The following is a 20,876-nucleotide window of genomic DNA, read 5'->3' on the forward strand; positions in this document are numbered from 1 at the left end:
ATGACACTCACAGATAACTAAGGACTTGGCAACCCTAGGGATGGCCTAAGAGGAAGAGGGAGAGACTTCCAGTTTGTCCTTCCTGATCCACAGACATGGCATGGTTCTCAAAGTCCTCTACAATAAGGGACTCTCTTCTCCCTCCACAGGTGGGGGTATGCTGGACTGCCCAAAGATTCTTTTGATGTTGGGAAGAAATGTGATACTGCCCCTCACATATCAAGGAATAAATAAGAGCATGAACAACAGCATCCGCATCCTTGTCACAATGGCAAACTCACCAGGAAACAGTCTCAAGAAGAAAATAGTGTCTCTTGACCCATCATCGGAAGGGGGCTCTCCACGCTATGTAGAGAACCGCTATAAGTTTCACCTGGAAAACCTGAGCCTGGAGATCCTGGAAAGCAGGAAGGAAGATGAGGGCTGGTACTCTATGACCTTGGAGCAAAATGTTTCAGTCCAGAATTTTTGCCTGCAGCTGAAGCTTTATGGTAATAATGGTGTTTTCCCCAGTCCACACCGGAGGGCCACAATGGTCCCTTGTCCATGAATTTAGGCCTTTGTCACAAGCAAAGGGTATTTAGAATTGAAAATAACTTGGAAGATCATCTAGTCCAGGAGTATTTAAACTGAGTTTCATGGCAGAAGCTTCAGAGTCACTTTTTTTTTTTTTTTTTTTTTTCCTGAATTATGGGTTGGTGGTAGTTGAGCACTAGCTAACCTCATCCCCATTTCCTAAAGAAAGCAGCCAGGCTGCCTGCAGGCTGGAGGGCCTGGAGCCCCAAGAGTCATAGTTTGCAAATAAGATTTTATGTGAGAAAAAAGAGTGCTTTTTTCCCACCTGATTTTTTAAATGTTTGAATACCATTGACCATTGTTTCATAGATGAGGACACTGAAATCCAGAGACAAGTGTTTGTGCATGTTTACGCCCATTATTGAGAGCTGAAATTCAGCCCTAGTACCACTTGCCAAGCCCTGCACCCTGGCATAGGCTCTCATTTATAACGAAGTCTCTGGTTATAAAGTTGCATAGTTGCAGAACTTAACTAGAACCCACAACCAAGGCCAGTGCTTTCCTCAGCATCTTTAACTGTCACCCCCTCTTGAATGCACCCAGGGTTTGTGTCTCTTAGGTCTCCAGACTCTCTTGAATTCCCAGGAATCCTAAAAGCCACATTGGGACTTTCCTGCTTCCTCAAAATGACTTCATTGTCTCTGGGGATGGGGCAGGGAGCCCCACCCAGCATAGCTTTAAAATCTCTAGGTATTTAGAGGAGAAACAGCAATACCTGCTCCCTTCCCAATCCCCACCTCCCCATCCCCACATCAATCATTCCCTTTCTTTGGAATGGTATATGCAGAATTCCCACAGCCCTCCCCCAAGAACCAGGGAATCCTGATCATTTCACTTGGGGCAAGGCCACCGTGACCACGGTATTTTTCAGAACAGTCCTTTAGTTCACTGCCATTGTCATATCATTGATCAAATTCTTACCTTGAAAAATATGGTCTCTAGAGCCATGGGTCTCTTCTCAAGTCAAGGAATGAGGCTGGATTTTGGAGTCAGGCAGACCTAGGTTCAGATCTCAGTTTGGTCACTTAGAGGCAGTTTGACATTGTGTAAGACACTGTACCTCTCTGGGACTCAGTGTCTTTATCTATAAAATGGAAATAATTATAACAACATCAAAGTATTGTTGAGAAGGTTAAAGAAGGTGATAAATGTGAAACTCTAGCACTGTTCTAGAGTAGTTGCTAAATAAACACAACTTTCCCTTTTACCTTGCGTAGTCTACAGGTTAGAGTAGGATAGGGTGATGGAGCCTAGGAGATATGATTGAAGAGCTATCCTTAACCTAGACACACTAAAGCACTTGCTACACACACACGCACAATATAGATGAGATCTCACTACTAAAAAGTCATTCTTTTGGTCTAGGAGACTACTACATTTAGCCAATGATAATTCAAATCTATGGGGGATTAGTTGACAGCAAACCCAACTGGTAGAATATAGGAAAGCAACCTAAATTAAGGACATCAGAGCAAGAGGAATCCTAACAGTATTGTTAGAAGGAGACCAAAAAGTAAAAAACAAAAACAAAAACAAAAACAAACAAACAAACAAAAATTCTCCTTCTCTATTTTATCCTGGGTGGTCCTAGAAAGGATTGTGGGGGAGCAAGAGAAGGATGGTGAAGCAACAGGCCACCACTAGAAATAAATCACACTGAAGCCTCCTCTTTGAGGGGAAAAAAATGCCCTTCAGGCTGCATTTTCTTTTAACATAAAGGTCAAGTCAGAATTCCAGGGGGTTCATTTCAGTGATGGCTCCCTTCCTCCCCCTCCTGACAGAGCAGGTCTCCACTCCGGAAATTAAGGTGTTAAACAGAACCCAGGAGAACGGGAGCTGCAGCTTGGTGCTGGCCTGTATGGTGGAGAAGGGGGACCATGTGGACTACAGCTGGAGCCCCGGGTCAGGCACCCACTCACTGAGCCCAGCCAATGGCTCCCATCTCCTGCACCTCACCCTCGGCCCTCAGCATGCCAACGATTTCTACATCTGCACCGTGAGCAACCCCATCAGCAACCGCTCCCACACCTTCAGCCCATGGTCCAGATGCAGGCCAGATCCCCCAGGTGAGTGCCCTCATGGCAGCTATGGTGCCATACAATGGATAGGGTCTTAGTTGCCACCTGGACTGATTGTTCTGCTTCCACATCGATAGGCCTCTCCTCGGTAACAATACTCTGCATTTTCTTTATGGTGTGGAAAAACTTTCCATGTGTGTTCAGTGAGGGAGCTCTCCCCATAATCACCACGGTGGCATTAATATGGTCTGTTCACAGTTGAGGAAATGAACAGGATGTGGTGGAGCCAAACCCAGAACCCAGGTCTCCAAGTTGTGATCCCTCCTCTCCCCTCCTGCCTTGGCTCCAACCTGCAAGGTGGCCAGGTGAGAAAGTGCAGGTGGTAAGCCCTGACCCCCAAGTCCATGTTCCATTGACGGTGGGGCAGTTCTAAACCATCCATAGGTATTTATTGATTGCATGTGCTATAGGAAATTGAGAATAGAGATGACACATGATTTCTGCCTTCTAACAATGCATTATAAAGATAAGGTATGAAATATTTGATCACTTATGAAAAATGGAATACAATGAAGGCTCCATTTTATGGAATGCACCATGAATCCCACAGCAGGTTAGAGGAGTGGGTAATCTAAGACCTGGACTGTAAAGTAGAGGGAATAATGATAAACAGCATTTCATTATTGGCAAAGCACTTTCAACTGCATAATCTCTTTTGATCCTCATAATAAACTTGCCAGAAAGGTATTACCATCATTCTCATTTTACAGACAAGGAAATTGAAATTCACAGCATTTAAGTACCCCACTCAGGTTTCTTCAGCTCTTAAATAATGGAGTCAGCACCTAAACTTAGATCTTCTGACTGTTTTTCTCTAGAAAGAAAGGCATCATCATTCTGTTACCAAAAGGAAGAGATGGCTGGTTAAGTAAGCTGATCTAACCGTTTGAGGTTGGAAACAGGATAGAGACCACTGACACTTTCCACCAACAGATCTTGTGTCCCTGCCGCAAGAGGGTTCAGGGACAGAAGGACCAGGGTCCTGGCCCTACAGGGCCTTGCTTATGCCCTGATAGCCTCCCCTCTGCATCCTCTGGGGGTAATGGAGTCATTGCAAGGAGACTCCTGCCCACAGTCGACTCCCAGATGCCCAGGGATGTGGGGATGAAGGACCCTCAGGTCTTTCAACATAGCACCTTCTCTGGTCACAGAGCCCTCCTCTCCCAACACCCCATCACATCCTAGTATTTCCAGTTGGACAGTGGGGAAAGTCCCACCAGACCTGCAGTCTGCACTGGAGGGTTCTTAGTGACCCTGACCCCCTGTGTTGTCTCTCCCAGCCATTTCATGACCAGAGTCAACCATTTGTCCACCTCTTAGATGTGTCTCACTGCTTTCCTACCTTACATACAAACTACATTCAGAGGCTATCCCCCAGTTCAGACCTGTCTCCCTACCCCCAGTTATTAGGAATGTGCTGGCAGTTCCCAGAAAGCAGTGTTGCATAGTCTGTAGAATGTAGCAGAGATCCTAGATCCATGCTGCCCCTTTTACTTAAATGGATGCATCACTTAGCCTCTTTGAGACATAGATTCTTCATCTATACATAACAGCGGCTGGCAAATCTTAATTGTTTACCATATGGCAGTTATGTGTCATATTTAATCCTCACATAATCCTATAACATTAATAGTATTAGTATCCTTGCTTTACTAGCGATAACAAAGATATAAAAAGGTTAAGTAAGGTCACATACAGAGCAAGTGATAGAGCTGGGCTGTCTGGTCCTGGAATTCTCATAGGTATCAGTGGAAGAGATAATGTCTTAACAACCATAATAAAAATGTAGTATTTTCCATGGGGCTGAGGAAGCAGTAGCTTGCCCCAACACAGCCCTCTCTGGTTATAGCGACCCCACTGGAGTAAATACAGGGGGTCAAATGCTTTACCCTGGCCTATCTGTCAAAAAGGAGACAACTCTCTTCATGCCACTCGGTGCAGTTTAACAAGAATTTAACTCATGCATACCAAAGTCCTGACAGGCCATAAAGCTTACACTAGGGGCATATGGCTCCAGGGACAACCTAAGGAGACGTGACAAGATTCTCTTACCCATCGAACCCACTTTGAGGACCAAGTATACACCAGTGTCAACCAGCATTAACTGGATATGAAGCAGGCCCTTGTGGGGTGTGGAGGGACAGGAAGAGGAAATATGATGCCGTGGGAAGAGCCCATGGGTCTGAGTCTGGATCTCACTCAGCTCAGTCATTAGGAGAACTGTCCCACACAGGGTAGCTGTTTCATCCTTGGGCCTCCGTTTCATCAACAGGAAAGTGAAAAGGGTAGACTAGTGAGGTTCCTTCTAGAGTCCTAAGATTCAGTTTGCATGTACATTAATGAAACTGCTATAGAAGGATTGCTACGTAGAGATCTCCTCGTTTGCCTTCAGGGATGGGGATCACAGGGCATCAGAACCAGATCACACAGCTGGTTTGAAGCGTGTTCACCCCAGTACATCAGGTTGCCTAAATACTGAAAACAGGGTTTTAATTAGTTTCTGCTTGCAAACAAATACTACTAATTATCAAATTACTGTGTTTACTTCAACAAAATTTTTATTGAGGCTTTGCTGTGTTCCAAGATTGTGCTGGAAATTGAGTAGACAAAGATGGAAAAGATATGAACCTTGCCCTTAACAAGGGAGATAGTTCTATAGATAAATAACTATCATAGATTGTGTACTGTAATAGGTGCAAAATAGAAATATGTACAAGGTAAGGAAGAGGAGAGGAGGATTAACATCATCTTGGGGGATCAGAGAAAGCATCACAGAGGATGTTACATAAACTGGGTTTGAAGAATAAATAGAAATTACCTAAGAGATGAAAGGAAGACATTCCAGGCAGGGGTGCAGACACAGCTGGGTCTTGTTCCGTGTTATCCTGTAGGTGATGGGAGCTAATAAAGAGTTTTCCACAAAGGAATAATGAGATCAGTTTTGCATTTCAGAGAGAAAATTCAGTGTTGGGGAGAATAGACTGTGGTGGGGAAGAGGCAAAAGAGAGAGTACTAGTTATGGAGAGGCCATTATTGCAGTAATCCATCAAGAGATGATGAGGCCTGAACCAAATCAGTGACTATTAGTTTAACAAAGACTCTCTTTCATTGATATACAAAGGGAAATCCCAGCCTTGCAATGAAAGGGTGGGGACTGAGGGTTTATTAGAGGTCACGTCACCATATATAATCAGGGAAGTAATCTTCAGATTTTTTTTAACTTTTATTAATGAAATCTTAATGTGGTTATTGACTTAACAAGACCAAATGCGATGTGATATCAGCAATGCCTCTTGGCAGGACTCACTTAAACTAAACCACCCAAGAATATATTTCCTCTTTAATTTTTTATTTTTTTTAATGACTTTTGTTTAGGCTCTTGGTCATATTCCAACTGACATTTCAGTGTTTCATGGTAAGAAACACCTTAGTATCTATTGTAATAAAGCTCCTCTATTGCACAGTCCAAATCCTAGGGGGCTACAAAATACTCTTGTAACCAAGAATTTAGGATTTAAGGGATGATTATGATTACTGAATCATTATATAGATATTCCTTTTTACTTTCTGGTAGATTAGAGTAGACAGAAGGAAATGAAATCTCTGAACTGTAATCCAGCTGCCTTGATCTCTGATAATGATTGTATAGCCTTTATCTTGTGCTCTTGTGATTGTAAAAACCTTGTGACTAACCTTTACTAATACCCATTTTATCTGGTTTTACAACTTTAGAGTCTTATGATCACTAAAAACAATCCCTAATGTTTATTAATGAAGGGGCTTGGGTCAGCCCAGAACTAACCTACCCCAAATCCAAAGTTATCTTGGTAACTGACACTGGATCTAACCAAAAAAGGGGCCGCTTGACATGCGCAGTAGCTTAGACTTTAACCTGTAAGTCACTTATACCTCATCATAATACTAAAAATCATGCCCATCATCATAGTAAGGCTGTCATTTTCTTATATATGTTCTGTGACTAAACATGTAAGCAAGCTGTGCATGCTCAATAATTAGATCACCTTTTATTACATCATCTGGAGCCATTGTGCTCATTATCCTAAAACCTGTCTATCTTTTAATACTGTAAAACTATCAAAATTACTGCAGTTCAGGGAGACAGATTTCAAGCTGATCGGCCATTTGCTCTCCTGCATTGCAGTTAGCAATAAATTCTTTCTCTCTTTGAAACCCTGGTGTCTCAGGAATTAGTCATTTGAGTGCATCAGGCAAAGAATCCACCTTCTTGGTCTGGTAACACTCTCATTAGGTCACGTGAAGCAGTGTTGATGTTGGTCGTCACTCAGTGCGCAACTTGCTGCTGTTCTCAATAACCATGTTTTGAAATAGTTTCGTCTATGCTAGAATGGCTAATGCATATAACCTCAAATAATTCTTTCAAAAGGGAATGCCCCTAGAAGCTCATCCTCTTACCCTTTACAGTAGATTAGCAAAAAGCTGGCTCAGCAAGTCTGAGTTAACCAGTGAAAGAAAAGGGTAACACTTGCTAGTAAGCTCTGGGAGCTCCCCCTTTCTAACAAAGGCAATTTCCTCAAATAGGGAGCTTCCGTTGTTGCAGAGTTACCTAGATGTTCCATGAACAAGGGCAGATCCCTCTTCATGGTGCTTCCAATCCAGCAAACCTGACAAGAATGTTGTGAGGATGGATGCTGGGCACCTCTCCTTGGCCAGGCCATGCTGGGTAAAAGGGAAACCGAAGAGTGTAGCCCTTAGCTGGGCAGCCATCTATCTTGAAATACCATGAAAGAATGAGGAAAATGGTGTTGAGGGTGCCATTAGCAGCCTCTGCAACACAAAGGGTTTTGTTAGCAAAAGATTAACATGCCGAGGAGGAGTCCTGTTGTCTGGAATTCACCTTCTGGGAGCTCAGATCCACTGTAAGGGCCACTTCTGGCCCTGGTCTCAGATGGGATGAGAATGTTCCAAATTGTCAACAGCTAGGTGGAAATAGGCAGGGGTAACGGATTTTTCTGGAAGCTGTGAACTCTGTAAAAATTTTTACAAGAAATTGGCTGGTCCCTGACCTTAAATTAGTATTTGGTTCATGAGCCTTCTTCCCCCACCCCAATTTTGAGTGGAAACCACCACCAACAAGAAGTACCTCTTGAAGATGAAGATGGTTGGCTTCTTCAAGTAGATGTGTGCTCTCCCCCTGGCAGCCTTGCCACATGAAAGGCAGGAAAGAGATCCGGTGCTCTCAGACGGTTACATTAGCATCTCAGTATCTCCTAGGGTGAATGACATTTGGTTCTCAGACTCTTTTTTGTTTTCTTCTTTATCTCCCTTAAAGATCTAGGTTTGGGGACTTGAGAGAGGCTTTTGTGTTTCTGTGGTAGCAGACTTCACAGAGACAAAAAAGCCCTCTGGCATTTTCCTTAGAGGCATGGCTATTGCCAAGTTGTCATGTTTAAGCCACAGGCAGTGGAATAGAGTACCCCAGGGTGGGGACTCATGCAAAATACTCTTCACACATAGCACAGGAGTTCCCAACCAGCCTGTGCAGCTACAACTTAGAGGGCCAAGAGAAGTAAAGTTCCAACTTGCGGTATGTTTGGATAGGGTCTCTTTGTGAATGAAGGAGAAGGGGTCTATGGTCTTATCTGTCAGTGCACCAATCCAAGAGGTGCTACAGGACTGAGCAAAAGGAGGAAGAGCTGGGGTTTCCACCACAGGAAATGGTGATCGAAGCGGGAGCATAGCTGATGTATTGAAAGCACAGATGCACACCATCCCCCTTGTTCCATTTCGTTATTTTAAAACATATGTAAAGTAGGCCATTGCTCCTTCTCTTCTACTGCTGCCTTGGGCCATTCAGAAGATGCCTTTCCTTCTGAGATCATCTTACCTTTGGCACTCTGATGATTCTTCTCCCACCTTCCTTCCCTATGGCCTCTAACTTTAATTTAGTCCAAGTGTATGTTGAGTGCTCCCTTGCCCTATATTGTATTAGGTGGAATGAAGGGTGCAAATAAAGCATAAGGCCTCCCTTTAAAGAATTTACAATCTAGGTTGGGCTTCTATATGCTACTATGTAGAAAAATATTATTATATTAAAGAAATTGCTAATAGAATTTCTCTTTGGGTTGGGGGAGTATTTGTTTAGGATAGTTCCTTAATAAATGCTTGAGGGCAGAAGGAGAACCCACCAAAGAATCTGGGTGTGGGTTGAAGGACTGTTTATGAGAAAGGGGGAAGACATTACTTATGCAGAAATAGGAAGAGAATGAGAGGGTCTGAGGCTGCCAGTTGGTGGAAAGCTGCCTGGTGCACAATGGAAACCACTCCTTGTGACTCTGCAAATCTACAGTGGAACTGTGCACACGAGACAGCACAGAGTAGAGCAGGTGGAGCTGCAGGAGCAAACCTTAGAGAACCATCAGGAAATTATTTCAAATATGCAGAAATCATGGGCAGCCTGACCCCATTAAGCTGTAAAAGTAGCATTTGTCCAAATTCCTCCATATGTCTCCAAATTCCTGAGAGCCATAAAGCCCCTGATATTCAGTTTCCATATAAATATTGTAATTAGAAAATAGCACCAATAGATTAGAACCAAGCACAGAGATACTTGGACCTGCTATATAGACAGGGAAACGAAATCATAAGCAAAGGACAGGATGGGGCTGAAGCTCTCTGAACACTGTCAAAAGGATTCATTTGGACCTTGAGATCAAATCCATCTCCTGTCCTTTCAATCAATAAGAACCTATTATGTGCCAGATACTAAGAGAACTGCAAAAGAGGTATAAGAGACAGTCTCTGGCCTCCAAGAACCAGGCAGCTAGTAGGGTAATTGAGGAAAGAGGAAGGAGTTGACATTTATGGACCACATGCAATACTTTACCTTCATTATCTCATTGGTTCATCAGAACAGCTCTGCGAACTAGATATTGTTGTGCTCATTTTACAGATGAAGAAACTGAGGCCCTGGAAGGTAAAAGGAAATGTCTGAGGCCACAGAGCTATCAAGTGGTAGATCTAGAATTTGAATACATCTGACTTCAAATGCCATCACTAAAAATGGTCTCCATGGCAAAGATCATATTGGCAAAACTCAGTTTCTAAGATACATGACACAAAAACACAGGAATCCAAGGAATAGGGAAGAGTGGAAGGTGGAATGGTCAGGAAAGGTGATCAGAGGAAGCAAGTTTGGCCTGGATGAAGGTGGAGTGGGAGGAATAGTATGGGGCTGGCCCACAGGGGCAGGAATGGGGGACATGTTGGATGGAGGATGGTGAAGTGTGGGTTGACAGCTCAGGGGGCTTTTCACTCAAAGCCCAGACATCACAGCCTGCCACTGCTTTCCGTCCCAAGAGGCTAAACCATAAACTGGAAAGTCTACAGTCCTCACTTTCATCCCAGCTCTGCCACGGGCTTTCTCTGTGACCCTAGATATGCTTCATCTCTTTGAGTCTCGGTTTCCTCAACACAAAATTAATGGGATGGGTGAGATGAACACTACAGATGAACGTAAAAAAAGAAGTCAATGATTCTGTAACATATATTCTTCCAATAGATTTGTATTAATTTGTATCCAAAGTCAAAGAGGAAATGTAGAGTTTATGACATATCTTTCAGGACTATGGCCAGTTGCCTCCTCAGGTCAGGCTGAACTAGGGGAAGCAGGTCATTTACCTACGGGACAAGGCTAGAAGATTGCTTTCATTCTCCTGGAAAAGGCGTCATTGGCGCCTCAGTAATGTGCCCCGGTCATTGTTAGTTCACGTGAGTAGGTGGGCGGCAGAGCAGCCAGCAACAGGTGGAATGCAGAGGTGGAAGGCCCTCTTTGCAGGCATTGCCAATGCAGCTTTGTCATGCGTTATTTTCCAGTTTAAAGGCACCACCTTGTTTCTTGGTTTTACTTTTTTCTCTCAAATGAAATATGAGAGAACTATTACCTTTTAAAATGATTAAATTGTTGGAGTGTTTGTTCTTAAATTGGTTGTTGGTTTAGAAAGCCCCCAAATACCTAAGATTAAAGAAGAAAGAGGAAATAGTCTCAAAATAGTAAGTGCTACTTTAACAATTTGCTGGATCAGTTCTATGGGCTGATGAAACATGGAACTTAGACTGCTGGCTCTGCCTGTTAACTTAGTATTTGGGAGGTCTCTTCTTAAGTCCCTGGTATTGGCAACTTAAGTCCCGAGTTAATCAATCTCTCACATTCTCTCAGATAGACACACACACACACACATACACACACACACCTTGCATGGAGGTTCTCTGTGACCATAAGCCATTCAGAGGGCTCCTTCAAAGTGGAAATGCTCCTCTAGCCTCAGGAGTGATCAAATATGCTTGATACAAATTCAGGACTCATAGTACTCCTACTTGCTCACCAGCTCCTTGACCAGATCAGATTTTGTCTGCTGAAGTTGGTATCTGGCAGGAGAAGAACACTTTTAATCTCGGGAAGAGAATCGTTAATCAATAATTATCCAAAAAGTCAGTTCAATTAGATTCCTTGGGATGACTGATTTGTAAAAGGCCTAGGAAGAAAAAAAGAGAGCCTTTTCAGACCCAGAAGGCAACTTCTGGTTAGCTGTTAGACTGAAGGCCCACTTGGATCTTGGTGAATATCTTTTATCAGTCCTTGGAGATTTCAGTCTGTATCTTTGGTCAATTCTGTAAATATCTGAATTGTGTCAGCCAGCATTCTATTCCTTTGTTAACCCACCTATTCTTTCCTTTCATTTTCCCAATATATTCATCACTGGTTCAACAACCATCAAGTTTATTCCACAATTATCCTTATAAGTTACCCTGACCTACTATTGTTAACATGACATCACATTATTTAGAATCCTATTGCTGTATATTACTTGGAACCCTAGTGTCCTAGGTTGGCCTCACTGTTCACCACCCTGGTTAACTTACTCCAAGCCCATGAGCTCTGTAAGTCTCCCAGAGGTCTGACTTCAGCATTCAGTCGTATTTCTCCTCCTAGACAAAGCTATAGCTCTTGATGATCTCCATGCCTCCTTCCTTATCCATAAATGGGAGTCATGAGAGTACCAACCACAGAGGATTGCTGTGAGGATTAAATATGTTAGTACCTGTGATACATTCAGGAAAAAGTCTGGCTTGTTGTAAGTGTTCAGTTGCTGTCTGTTATTATTTTATGGTGCTAAATGTCTTGTTAACTGGGACAGTAGATCTCATTCACTGTTTTTCAAAGTGCTGCTTCTGGTTCAGAAGGATTTGGTAAAAGTGGGTAAAGGAGAGAAAGGAATAAAAGTTGACTCTATTTCCGAGTCTGGGTGATAGGCACTCCAGGGCTATTTTTAAATACAGGAAATGATTGAGAGGAAAATGACCTGCTCTTCTTTCAGTTCAGGTCTGGTGGATTCAATACAGTTATTTGCATGGAAGGGCAATATTAGCACTATGATGTTTATTTTTAAAAAAACAAAAGTAAAATCTTTCTTCCGCCCAGTGTCTCTTGAGAATGGTGTGGGGATGTGGGGACAACACGTGGAGCCGTCATGTTCCTTTTACCAAAATGAATAGAGGACACATTAGAAATTTAAAAATAAGGAAACTGGGCACAGAGGTTGACTTAGGAGAGACGAAGATAAGTTTTGTTTTGTACATGTGGTAATTGAGGCAAAAATAAAGCATCTAAATAGAAAATTCCTTATGGATATTGGGAATATGAAAACTGAATAGAGGGAGAGAAATGAGGACAGGAAAATGGATTTGGAAATCTTCAGTAGTCTAAAGTTGATCTCTAAAACCATGCACATGAATATCTCCCCTGGGAGAGAATGTAGGAAGAGAACACAAGGCTCCGTCTCCCTGCTTGCATGTGGGATGGTTTTAAACTCACAGTGTTTTAGATTGCCCTTTGACTTTTTTTTTCAGAAGCGACACATCGGCTACTGTATGTTGGGCTGGTCGTAGGGATCATCATTGGTTTCATCGTGATTCTCCCAGTGATAACATGGCTGTTGAGAAGAAGAGGTAGGTGTCTGGTAATAGATTCTTATCAGATTCTGTAAGTGGGGCACCTCTCCCATAAGCACAGACTTGCTCCTTTCACTTTGACTTTCTGGATGGAGCCACCTTTGCAAAAACAAAAACAAAACAAACAAACAAGAACACTAAATAAAAATATTTTGTGTGTTTGCTTAATTCAACCTAACTCAACATATCCCAATCCCCTATATTAGGCTAATGTAGATAAAAAGAGAGAAAAACCACGGGTGTCTAATGTGGGAGACAGAACCATATACAGATAATTTTGGTTCAACATGGTTAGCTCCGCAGCAGAGGTATGTACAGGATGCTAAAGGGGTCCAGAGAAGAGGCTGAACAGTATTCACTAGGGTGCACAATTGAGAGAATTCTTGGACCTTATTCAAGAAAAGTTATAATTACTGAGTAATACAAAGATTTTATAGTCTTTTTCAGATAATTTCACCCAAGGGTTGAAACCTTTCTGTAATTTATTTTTATCCTTATAATATATCTCTGAGAGAAGCAGGGTAGTTGTTCCTTTGTGCCTTACCAGTGGGGTAACAGGCACAGAAAGGCTAAGTGACTTTTGCAAGGTCACCTAGCTGGTTGGTGGAGATACAGAACCGTAACTATGTCTCCCAACTTCCAGTGCTCTTTCCACTGGGAAGGTTCACAGGTCATCAGAAGGCAGCAGAGGGAACACTCTTTACTAAGATTTTAGCACAAATTCTGACTCACCTTGGGAAATTATGCTATGTGAGAGGTTGCTTGAAGTCAAACTATATAGTACGGAAAGTTCACCACCCAGGGTAGACGGAAACTGTTAAGGCCCAATTATTCCCCTGAAGTTTAAGCCTGTGGTAGCAGTATCTCCTGGCCTTTCCCCAAGTTGACCTATATTCAATATCTCAGGATAATGTGCTTCCCTCAGCCACACTGTCCATTACCCACCCACACTGGGGTCCAATATCTTGCTTCAAGGCCAGGAAACATGCCCTGGCCAGGCTTTCCATGGTGACAGAATTTGATGCCCATGACACCAAGCTGATGACTGATCTCATTCTGAAGTAGACCAATGTTATTCACATGCAGCCTTCTCAGAAAAAACCTTACCTCAGCACTCTAATGTTGGTTTTGCTTATATAAGAAACTCTAGATCATAGACTAACCGCCTACTTTTGCCTTATTTCCTCCATCTAAGAGCTGGTGGGGGTGGGGGGATGGGTGTGTGTGATTCAGATATAAATTACGGTGAGGGCCTAAGAATGTGAGACATGGAAACAGATTATAAGGAAACGATGAGATTCCAGAAATGAGAAAACTGAGGCCCAGAGAGATAAACTCACTGACTCACTAGGCAGTGAAAATGCCGGAATCCTAACCCATGTTCCTGTTTTAATCTTCCATAGATAGATGATGCTGATGATAGCTATAGATATATAGATGACACATAGATACACAGATATGAATAGATGAATAGATATATAGACAGACAAATCTCAATGTAGGTGAGTTGACATCAATGTTTAAGTCTATGGCCAGCAGAGGGCAGCACAGGAAGCATCTGGGAACAATGCCTAGAGCATGTGTAAAGTACAGGAAGACATGATAGCACAAGGAAAGTTTATACTTCAGGTGAGAGCTGAAGAGGACTTTAGACTCTCTACACTTTCATTTTACAGTTATGACAACAAACAAGACTCATTGAGGTAACATGATTTGTCCAATGCCGCACAGCTAATGAGGATTAGAATGTAGATGCCCTAATTCTAAGGACATGATCTTTCTTTTTAGACCCTAAGGCCTCCCTAACTTTGGACAGAGTTGAGCTGACTCCTGAAAACCTGTTCTTGCAATGGGAAAAAAATATGAGGCTAAATTACCTCGCTCCAGTGATATTTCGGGAGGCACTCGTCACCCTCACTTTTTCCATCTGTCTGACCCTTTAGGAATCTTCCCCATTCTAAATTTTAGCCTTAGCTGATCTGAAAGTTCTTGAGTACTTAAACAGCACCTAAGACAAAGCTGGACAGGTGTTTCTAACTTTGTAAACAGATGTGGGTTTGAACCAAAAGGGAATGTTGCACAGAACTCTGCTTGCAGCCCCCTCTGTTACCTCCAACTGCCCCTGATCACAACCCCTCTGACCCTCTATTCTACACTCAGACACACACAGATATACAGACACATCTACACACACATTTATTCCTCAGCCAGGACCAACCCTCCACAAAAAGGTGACATTGAAACCACCAGGCACTCCGTGCCCACACTCCACACAAGGAAATCACATGTTCACATTTCTTAAATTCTTTTAGCTTCCCCAGTAACTTCCCATCACTGCCTTCCTACAAGTCACACCTGCACACAGCACATTCCACCATCTTTACCACATATGTAATAGACCTTTCCCTGCCAGATAAAAATATACCTCTCCTAAGTGCTATTCCATCAGAGATGTACTCCTGGTTTTCAAAGAGGATAAATTAATTTGTGCAAAGTATGTGTACCCTAAAGAGTTTGGGTGATTTCCTCAAACTCCATGCCTTTGCCTGGACTTTGCAGTAGTACCCTAACAGGCCTCCATGCTTGAGTTAGTTACTTTCCCACCATCCACCTCACTGCTGCTTGACATGCATGTAAAGGATACCATGCAATATTAGAAAAAATGAGATAGGTCCACCGTGCTGGCAGAGAAATATGCCCTCAACGTACTTTAAGGAAAAACAGTCAAGTTAGAGAGAACAGTGTATAGAATGACCACGTTTGTTTAAAAAAAGTAAGTATAGCAAATGTCCAAAACTTCACTGTGCAATATGCTAGCCACTTGCAACATATGGCTATTTAAATTAAATCAATTAGAATTAAATAAAATTTAAAACTGAGTTTCTCAGTTGCATTAGCTACATTTCAAGTGCTCAGTAACCACCTGTGGCTACAGGTGCAGATAGATGGTGCAGATACATTTCCATCCTTGCAGAAAGTTCAATTGCACAGAGCTGACTGAAGTGGTTACTTCTGGGAATGAATTGGGTTGGTTAAGGCGAACTTTATATACTTCTACACAATTTTAATTTTCATAATGAGAATGAATTACTTCTATAATTTAAAAAAACTGGCTAAAAATTGAAATGTTCTGCAATTCAATAATTTCCAGAGATCCTAGGCCCCGAGCAAAGTTTCCAGATGGTGAGCAATAGAATGACATTGTAGTTTCATTTTCCAAATAGCCTCAGGTGGATCATCCCTCTTCCACTCTCCCCTGTCTTTCCCCAAGTCTCACAGAAGCAATGAAGTGCGAAAGCTATGAGTAGAACAATGTGCTACTGGCTAGAGAACACATAGAGGCGGAAGTAACTATCCCTGCCTCAAAGAACTTAGAATCTTATTAGGAGACCAGATATGCATAACAAACAAAAGAGATTAAAATAATTGAGTATAACACCAGTGAGAACAACATCTAACACATTTTGGGTATTCACTATGCGCCAGGCACTGTTCTAAGCACTTTACAAGTAATACCTCATTTTATCATCACAACAGACCTAAGACATGTATTTCAAATCTCATTTCATGGATGGGGAAATAGGCCCAGAGAGATCAATAACCCAGTGCCATATAGAAAATATGAAGGGGGTGGTGGTGGCGAAATTCATTGCTTTATCCTGGTGAGCCCAAACTGGTGCTCTTGGGGAAGGTGGGCAAGCGACAAGTAGAGACCACACAGTCCTGAGCAAAGAGTTCATGCTTGGGATCATAGGAAGATAACCACTGTGGTTTCTTTTCCCCAGGTGAAACAGACCAATACCAGTCAACAGTGGAAGCCAAAAGCCTTACAATCTACGCCCAAGTCCAGAAGCCAGGTGTAAGTCCTATGGCTTTTTCTTTTCTTTTTTTTTTTTTTGTCTGGGATGGACCTGTCATGCTCCCCATAGGTTTTCTGACCAGTCCCTCCTGGCACATCTGACATCCGTGGTTCTGCGTGGGTTCTAGAGCAGAGGAAAACAGAGAAGCAGAAATCAAGAACAAGAGCTCTCCTAAAAGTCATTAAACTTTAGTATTAGATGGGATTATTTATTTGAGAAAATGGCAAATACTGTAGTGGATAAACTTTTGGTCATGTGTTTCTTCAGAGAAACAATGCAAAAATGAGAAAGCTGAAAAACATGATATAGGTATAAAACCCCTTCCAGCTCTGGCATTCTAGGGAGTCTGTGGTTCTGTACTATCAAATCCTCTCCTCTTGAAAAGAGTGTAAGCTTGAGGAGAGAGGGGAAGGGTCGGAAAGGCTGTTGTGTGATGTTTTTGATCTCATCCAAGTTTAGGGGTTTGTGAAGTGCCTAAGAGATAAAGAAGGAGGATTTTGAGAATTCTGGCTAGTGAGTGATTGAAGAGATGGAAGAGGTTATGTAGGCTGGAAATGGAAGAAATTGTCACTGTGAAGGATTGAACTGGTGGCATGATGAACTTGAGGAGCAGATATGCTAGAAGTAACAGAGAGGGAGGCTAAAAGGACTGTGGTTAGATACGGAGATATTGTAGTTTTTGAGACATGAAACAATTCTAGATAATGTACAGACCAGAATCTGTCCATTCTGAGTGTCTGGGGAGACAAATTTTCAAGGAAAACATGTGGAAGTAAAGTCAGCTTTCATTAGTACCTTGGAAAATCATCTCAGATGACAATAAATGCCTTACTGATAACCTGGAGATGCATTCTTGTACAGAGCTCTTATTTCTATTGCCCTTTAGTCCCTTGGATGGTTTATTACTGAGTCCGTTGCCAGGCTGAGAACTAAGCTCCATTTGTATATGAGAGTCCAAGAGCATTCCCTTCTGCCCCTACCCCACCAGGAGGCATTTACACATTTTGGTAACTAGGTTTATTTTTACCATGGTGCCATCCCTATCTACTCTATCCCATGCTGCTAGCACTCCCTCTTTTTATTATAATGTATGACATACATAAAATGTGTATAAAGCATAAACGTCTGCTCAATGAATTATCCCAAAGTGCACATCTTGATATCTGGCAAAGTAAGTATCCCCATCTTGCTTTTCTTCAAGAGTTTTTGGATATTCTTGGCTCTTTGCATTTTCAAATATGTTGTAGAATCAGCTTATGAAGTCCACAAAAAGAAAAAAAAATCTTATCAGGATTGCATTGAATCTATAGATCTATTTAAGGAGAAATTTCATATTTCCCAATACCATAAAATTCCCAACCACCTTCCTGATCAAGGAACAGAACATTGTCAGCACCTCCAGAAGACCTCTTCATGCTCCTTCCCAATTACCAACCCCTCTCTTCTTCCCAAAGATAACTACTATCCTGACTTATAAAAATATGGTTTAGTTTTCCCTTTTTTTGAACTTGATAAAAATGGAATCCTTCCGTATTTTTCCTTTTGCATCTGGATGCTTTTGCTCAGTATTTATCTTTATAAGATTCATACACATCTGAGTTTAGGCATAGTGCTCTCATTTTTATTGCTTTATAGAGTATCAGTGTGTGAATACATCACAATTTATGTATCCAGTTGGCTGTTGTTGGGCATTTGGGTTATTTCCAGTTTTGGGCTTGTTTCTGTTTGCTAAAGCTGTCAGAATGCAATATACCAGAAACGGGTTGGCTTTTACAAAGGGGATTTATTAGTTTACAAATCTACAGTTTAAAGGCCATGAAAATGTCCCAGTTAAGGCATCAACAGGATGATACCTTCTCTGAACAAAGGCTGCTGGCATCTGGGGTTCCTCTGTCAGATAGCAAAGCACATGGCTGGGATCTGCTGGTCCTTCACTCCCAAGTTTTGTTGCTTTCGGCTCCTGGTTTCAGTGGCTTCCTCTCTGAGCTTTTGTAGGTCCTCTCTTAGCTTCTCTAGGGCTTTTCTCTCTAAGGTCTCAACTTCTCTGGGTGTTTCTGAGTTCTCTGGCTTTTTCTGTGTACTTTATCCTCTTATAAAGGACTCTAGTACTAAAGGATTAAGACCCACCTTAAATGGGGTGGGTCTCATCTCAATTGAAATAACCTAACCACAAGTTCCCACCCACAATAGGTCTGCACACACAGGAATGGATTAAAAGAACATGGCATTTTCTGAAATACATAACAGCTCCAAACCAGCACAGGGCTATTATGAAAACGGCAGACAGGGACATTCATTTGCATGTTTCTTGGTAGATATGTGCACATATTTTTGTTGGGAATATACCTAGAAGTAGAATTGTTGAGTCCGAAAGTATGTATATTCTCAAATTGATTAGTTTAGGCCAAACTCTTTTTAAAAGTGAGTATACCAACTCATTTTTCTACCAGCCACATATGAGAATTCTGATAGCTATACATTCTCAGCAGAACTTGAAATTATCAGTCTTTCTAATTTCAGCCTTTCTGTTAGAAGATTTTATCATAGTTTTCTTTTTTTTCTTTATTAGAGAAGTTGTGGGTTTATAGAACAATCATGCATAAAATACAGGATTCTCATTTATCACCTTATTATTAACACTTTGCATCGGTATGGAACATTTGCTACAATTGATGATAGCACATTTTTATAATTATACTATTAACTATAGTCCATGGTTTAACTTAGGGTTCACTGTTTGTGTAGTATAGTTCCATGGATTTTAAAAAAATTATTCTGTTACAATATATACAATCTAACCTTTCCCCTTTTAATCACATTCAGATATATATTTCAGTGCTATTAATTATGGTCACAATGTTATACCATCACATCTATTACCAAAAATTTCCATCATTCCAAATAGGAACCTTGTACATTTTAAGCCTTAATTTCCCATGCCGTAGCCTCACCCCATCCCCTGATAACCTATATTCTAGATTCTGACTCTATGAGTTTGCTTATTCTAATTATCTCAAATCAGTGAGATCATACAATATTTGTCCTTTTGTGTCTGGCTTATTTCACTCAACATGATGCCTTCAAGATTCATCCATGTTGCAACATGTATCAGGACTTCATTCCTTTTTATAGCTGAATAATAATCCATCATATACTGTATACCACATTTTATTTATCTATTCATCAATGCATTGGTACTTGGGTTGCTTCTATCTTTTGGCAATTGTGAATAATGACGCTATGAACATCAGTGTGCAAATATCTGTTCAAGTTCCTGCTTTCAAATTCTTTTTGGGTATACATGTATTAGTGGGATTGCAAGGTTATAGTTTTATTTTGCATCTTCCTAATTATTAAGGAAGTTGAACAGCTTTCCATATGTTTATTGGCCATATTAACATCTTCTTTTCTAAAATGCCTGTTAAATGTCTTGACCATTTTCCTTTGAGTTTCACACTTTATTTAATGGATTAGTAGGAGCTCTTTATATATTTTGGGTATGCGCCCTTTGGCAGTTATATATGTAGTAAATACCTTCACTCATTCTGTGGCTCTCCTTTGCAATTTCTTAGTGATACCTTTTGATAAAGAGAAGTTCTAAATTTTAATGTAGAATAATTTATTGATCTTTTCTTTATAGTTAGTTCTTTTTGTGTTCTATTTGAGAAATCTTCCATTATTTGGAAGTAATGAAGATATTTTTCTATCTTCTAAAAGCTGTATGGTTTCTCTCTCACATATAGTCTGAGAGAGGTCGGTTTCATTTTTTTCTGTATGGTTATCCTATTGATCATTTATTGAAAAGATTGTCCTTTCCCCATTTCAGTGCCATCTTCATCATAAATCAAAGGTTCATATCCCTGTGGATCTATTTTGAGGTTCTCTATTCTGCATCATGGGTGTATTTGTTTATCCCTGCACCAGTACTGTACTGTCTTGATTATAGCTTTATTATAACTTTTGATATTTGGTAAAGCAAATCTTCCTACCTTGTTCTTTTGCAAGGGTTCTTGGACATTCTTGGTCCTTTGCATTTTTGTATATGTTTTAGAATCGATTTGTCAACCACCCCCCCAAAAAAAAATCCTGCTGAGTTTTTAATTGAGATTACATTGACTCTGTAGGCCAATTTGAGGAGAAAATATGTCTTTATAGTATTGAGTCTTTCAATTCACAAAAATGGAATATCTCTTCCTTTATTTATACCTTTTCTTTCTCTAAATTATGTTTTATAGTTTTCTGTATAAGAGAACCTGTACATCCTTCATAATTTATTACTTTGTATTTGATATTTTGGGATACTATTTCAATATTATCTTGTAAAAATGTTTAGTGTCTGTTTATTATTGACTTATAGAAATACAATTGTTTT

The 20,876-nt window shown here is 41.1% G+C and overlaps 1 protein-coding gene across 2 annotated transcripts in view; it reads left to right on the forward strand.

Annotated features, from left to right (window-relative positions):
* The window catches only part of SLAMF1 (signaling lymphocytic activation molecule family member 1), a 45,508-nt gene that overhangs the window by 8,372 nt on the left and 16,260 nt on the right, over nt 1-20,876 (forward strand). For both annotated transcript variants that reach the window (XR_005215184.1, XM_037825567.1), the window contains exons 2-5: nt 150-491; nt 2,358-2,642; nt 12,543-12,641; nt 16,430-16,503. Coding sequence is in view for 1 of the 2 variants with exons in the window: in XM_037825567.1 (XP_037681495.1) it covers nt 150-491; nt 2,358-2,642; nt 12,543-12,641; nt 16,430-16,503 (800 nt within the window). In the remaining variant the exon portion in view is untranslated. The remainder of the gene's footprint in view (nt 1-149; nt 492-2,357; nt 2,643-12,542; nt 12,642-16,429; nt 16,504-20,876) is intronic.

Source organism: Choloepus didactylus, chromosome 2, assembly GCF_015220235.1.
Source record: "Choloepus didactylus isolate mChoDid1 chromosome 2, mChoDid1.pri, whole genome shotgun sequence".
Classification (NCBI taxonomy): domain Eukaryota; kingdom Metazoa; phylum Chordata; class Mammalia; order Pilosa; family Megalonychidae; genus Choloepus; species Choloepus didactylus.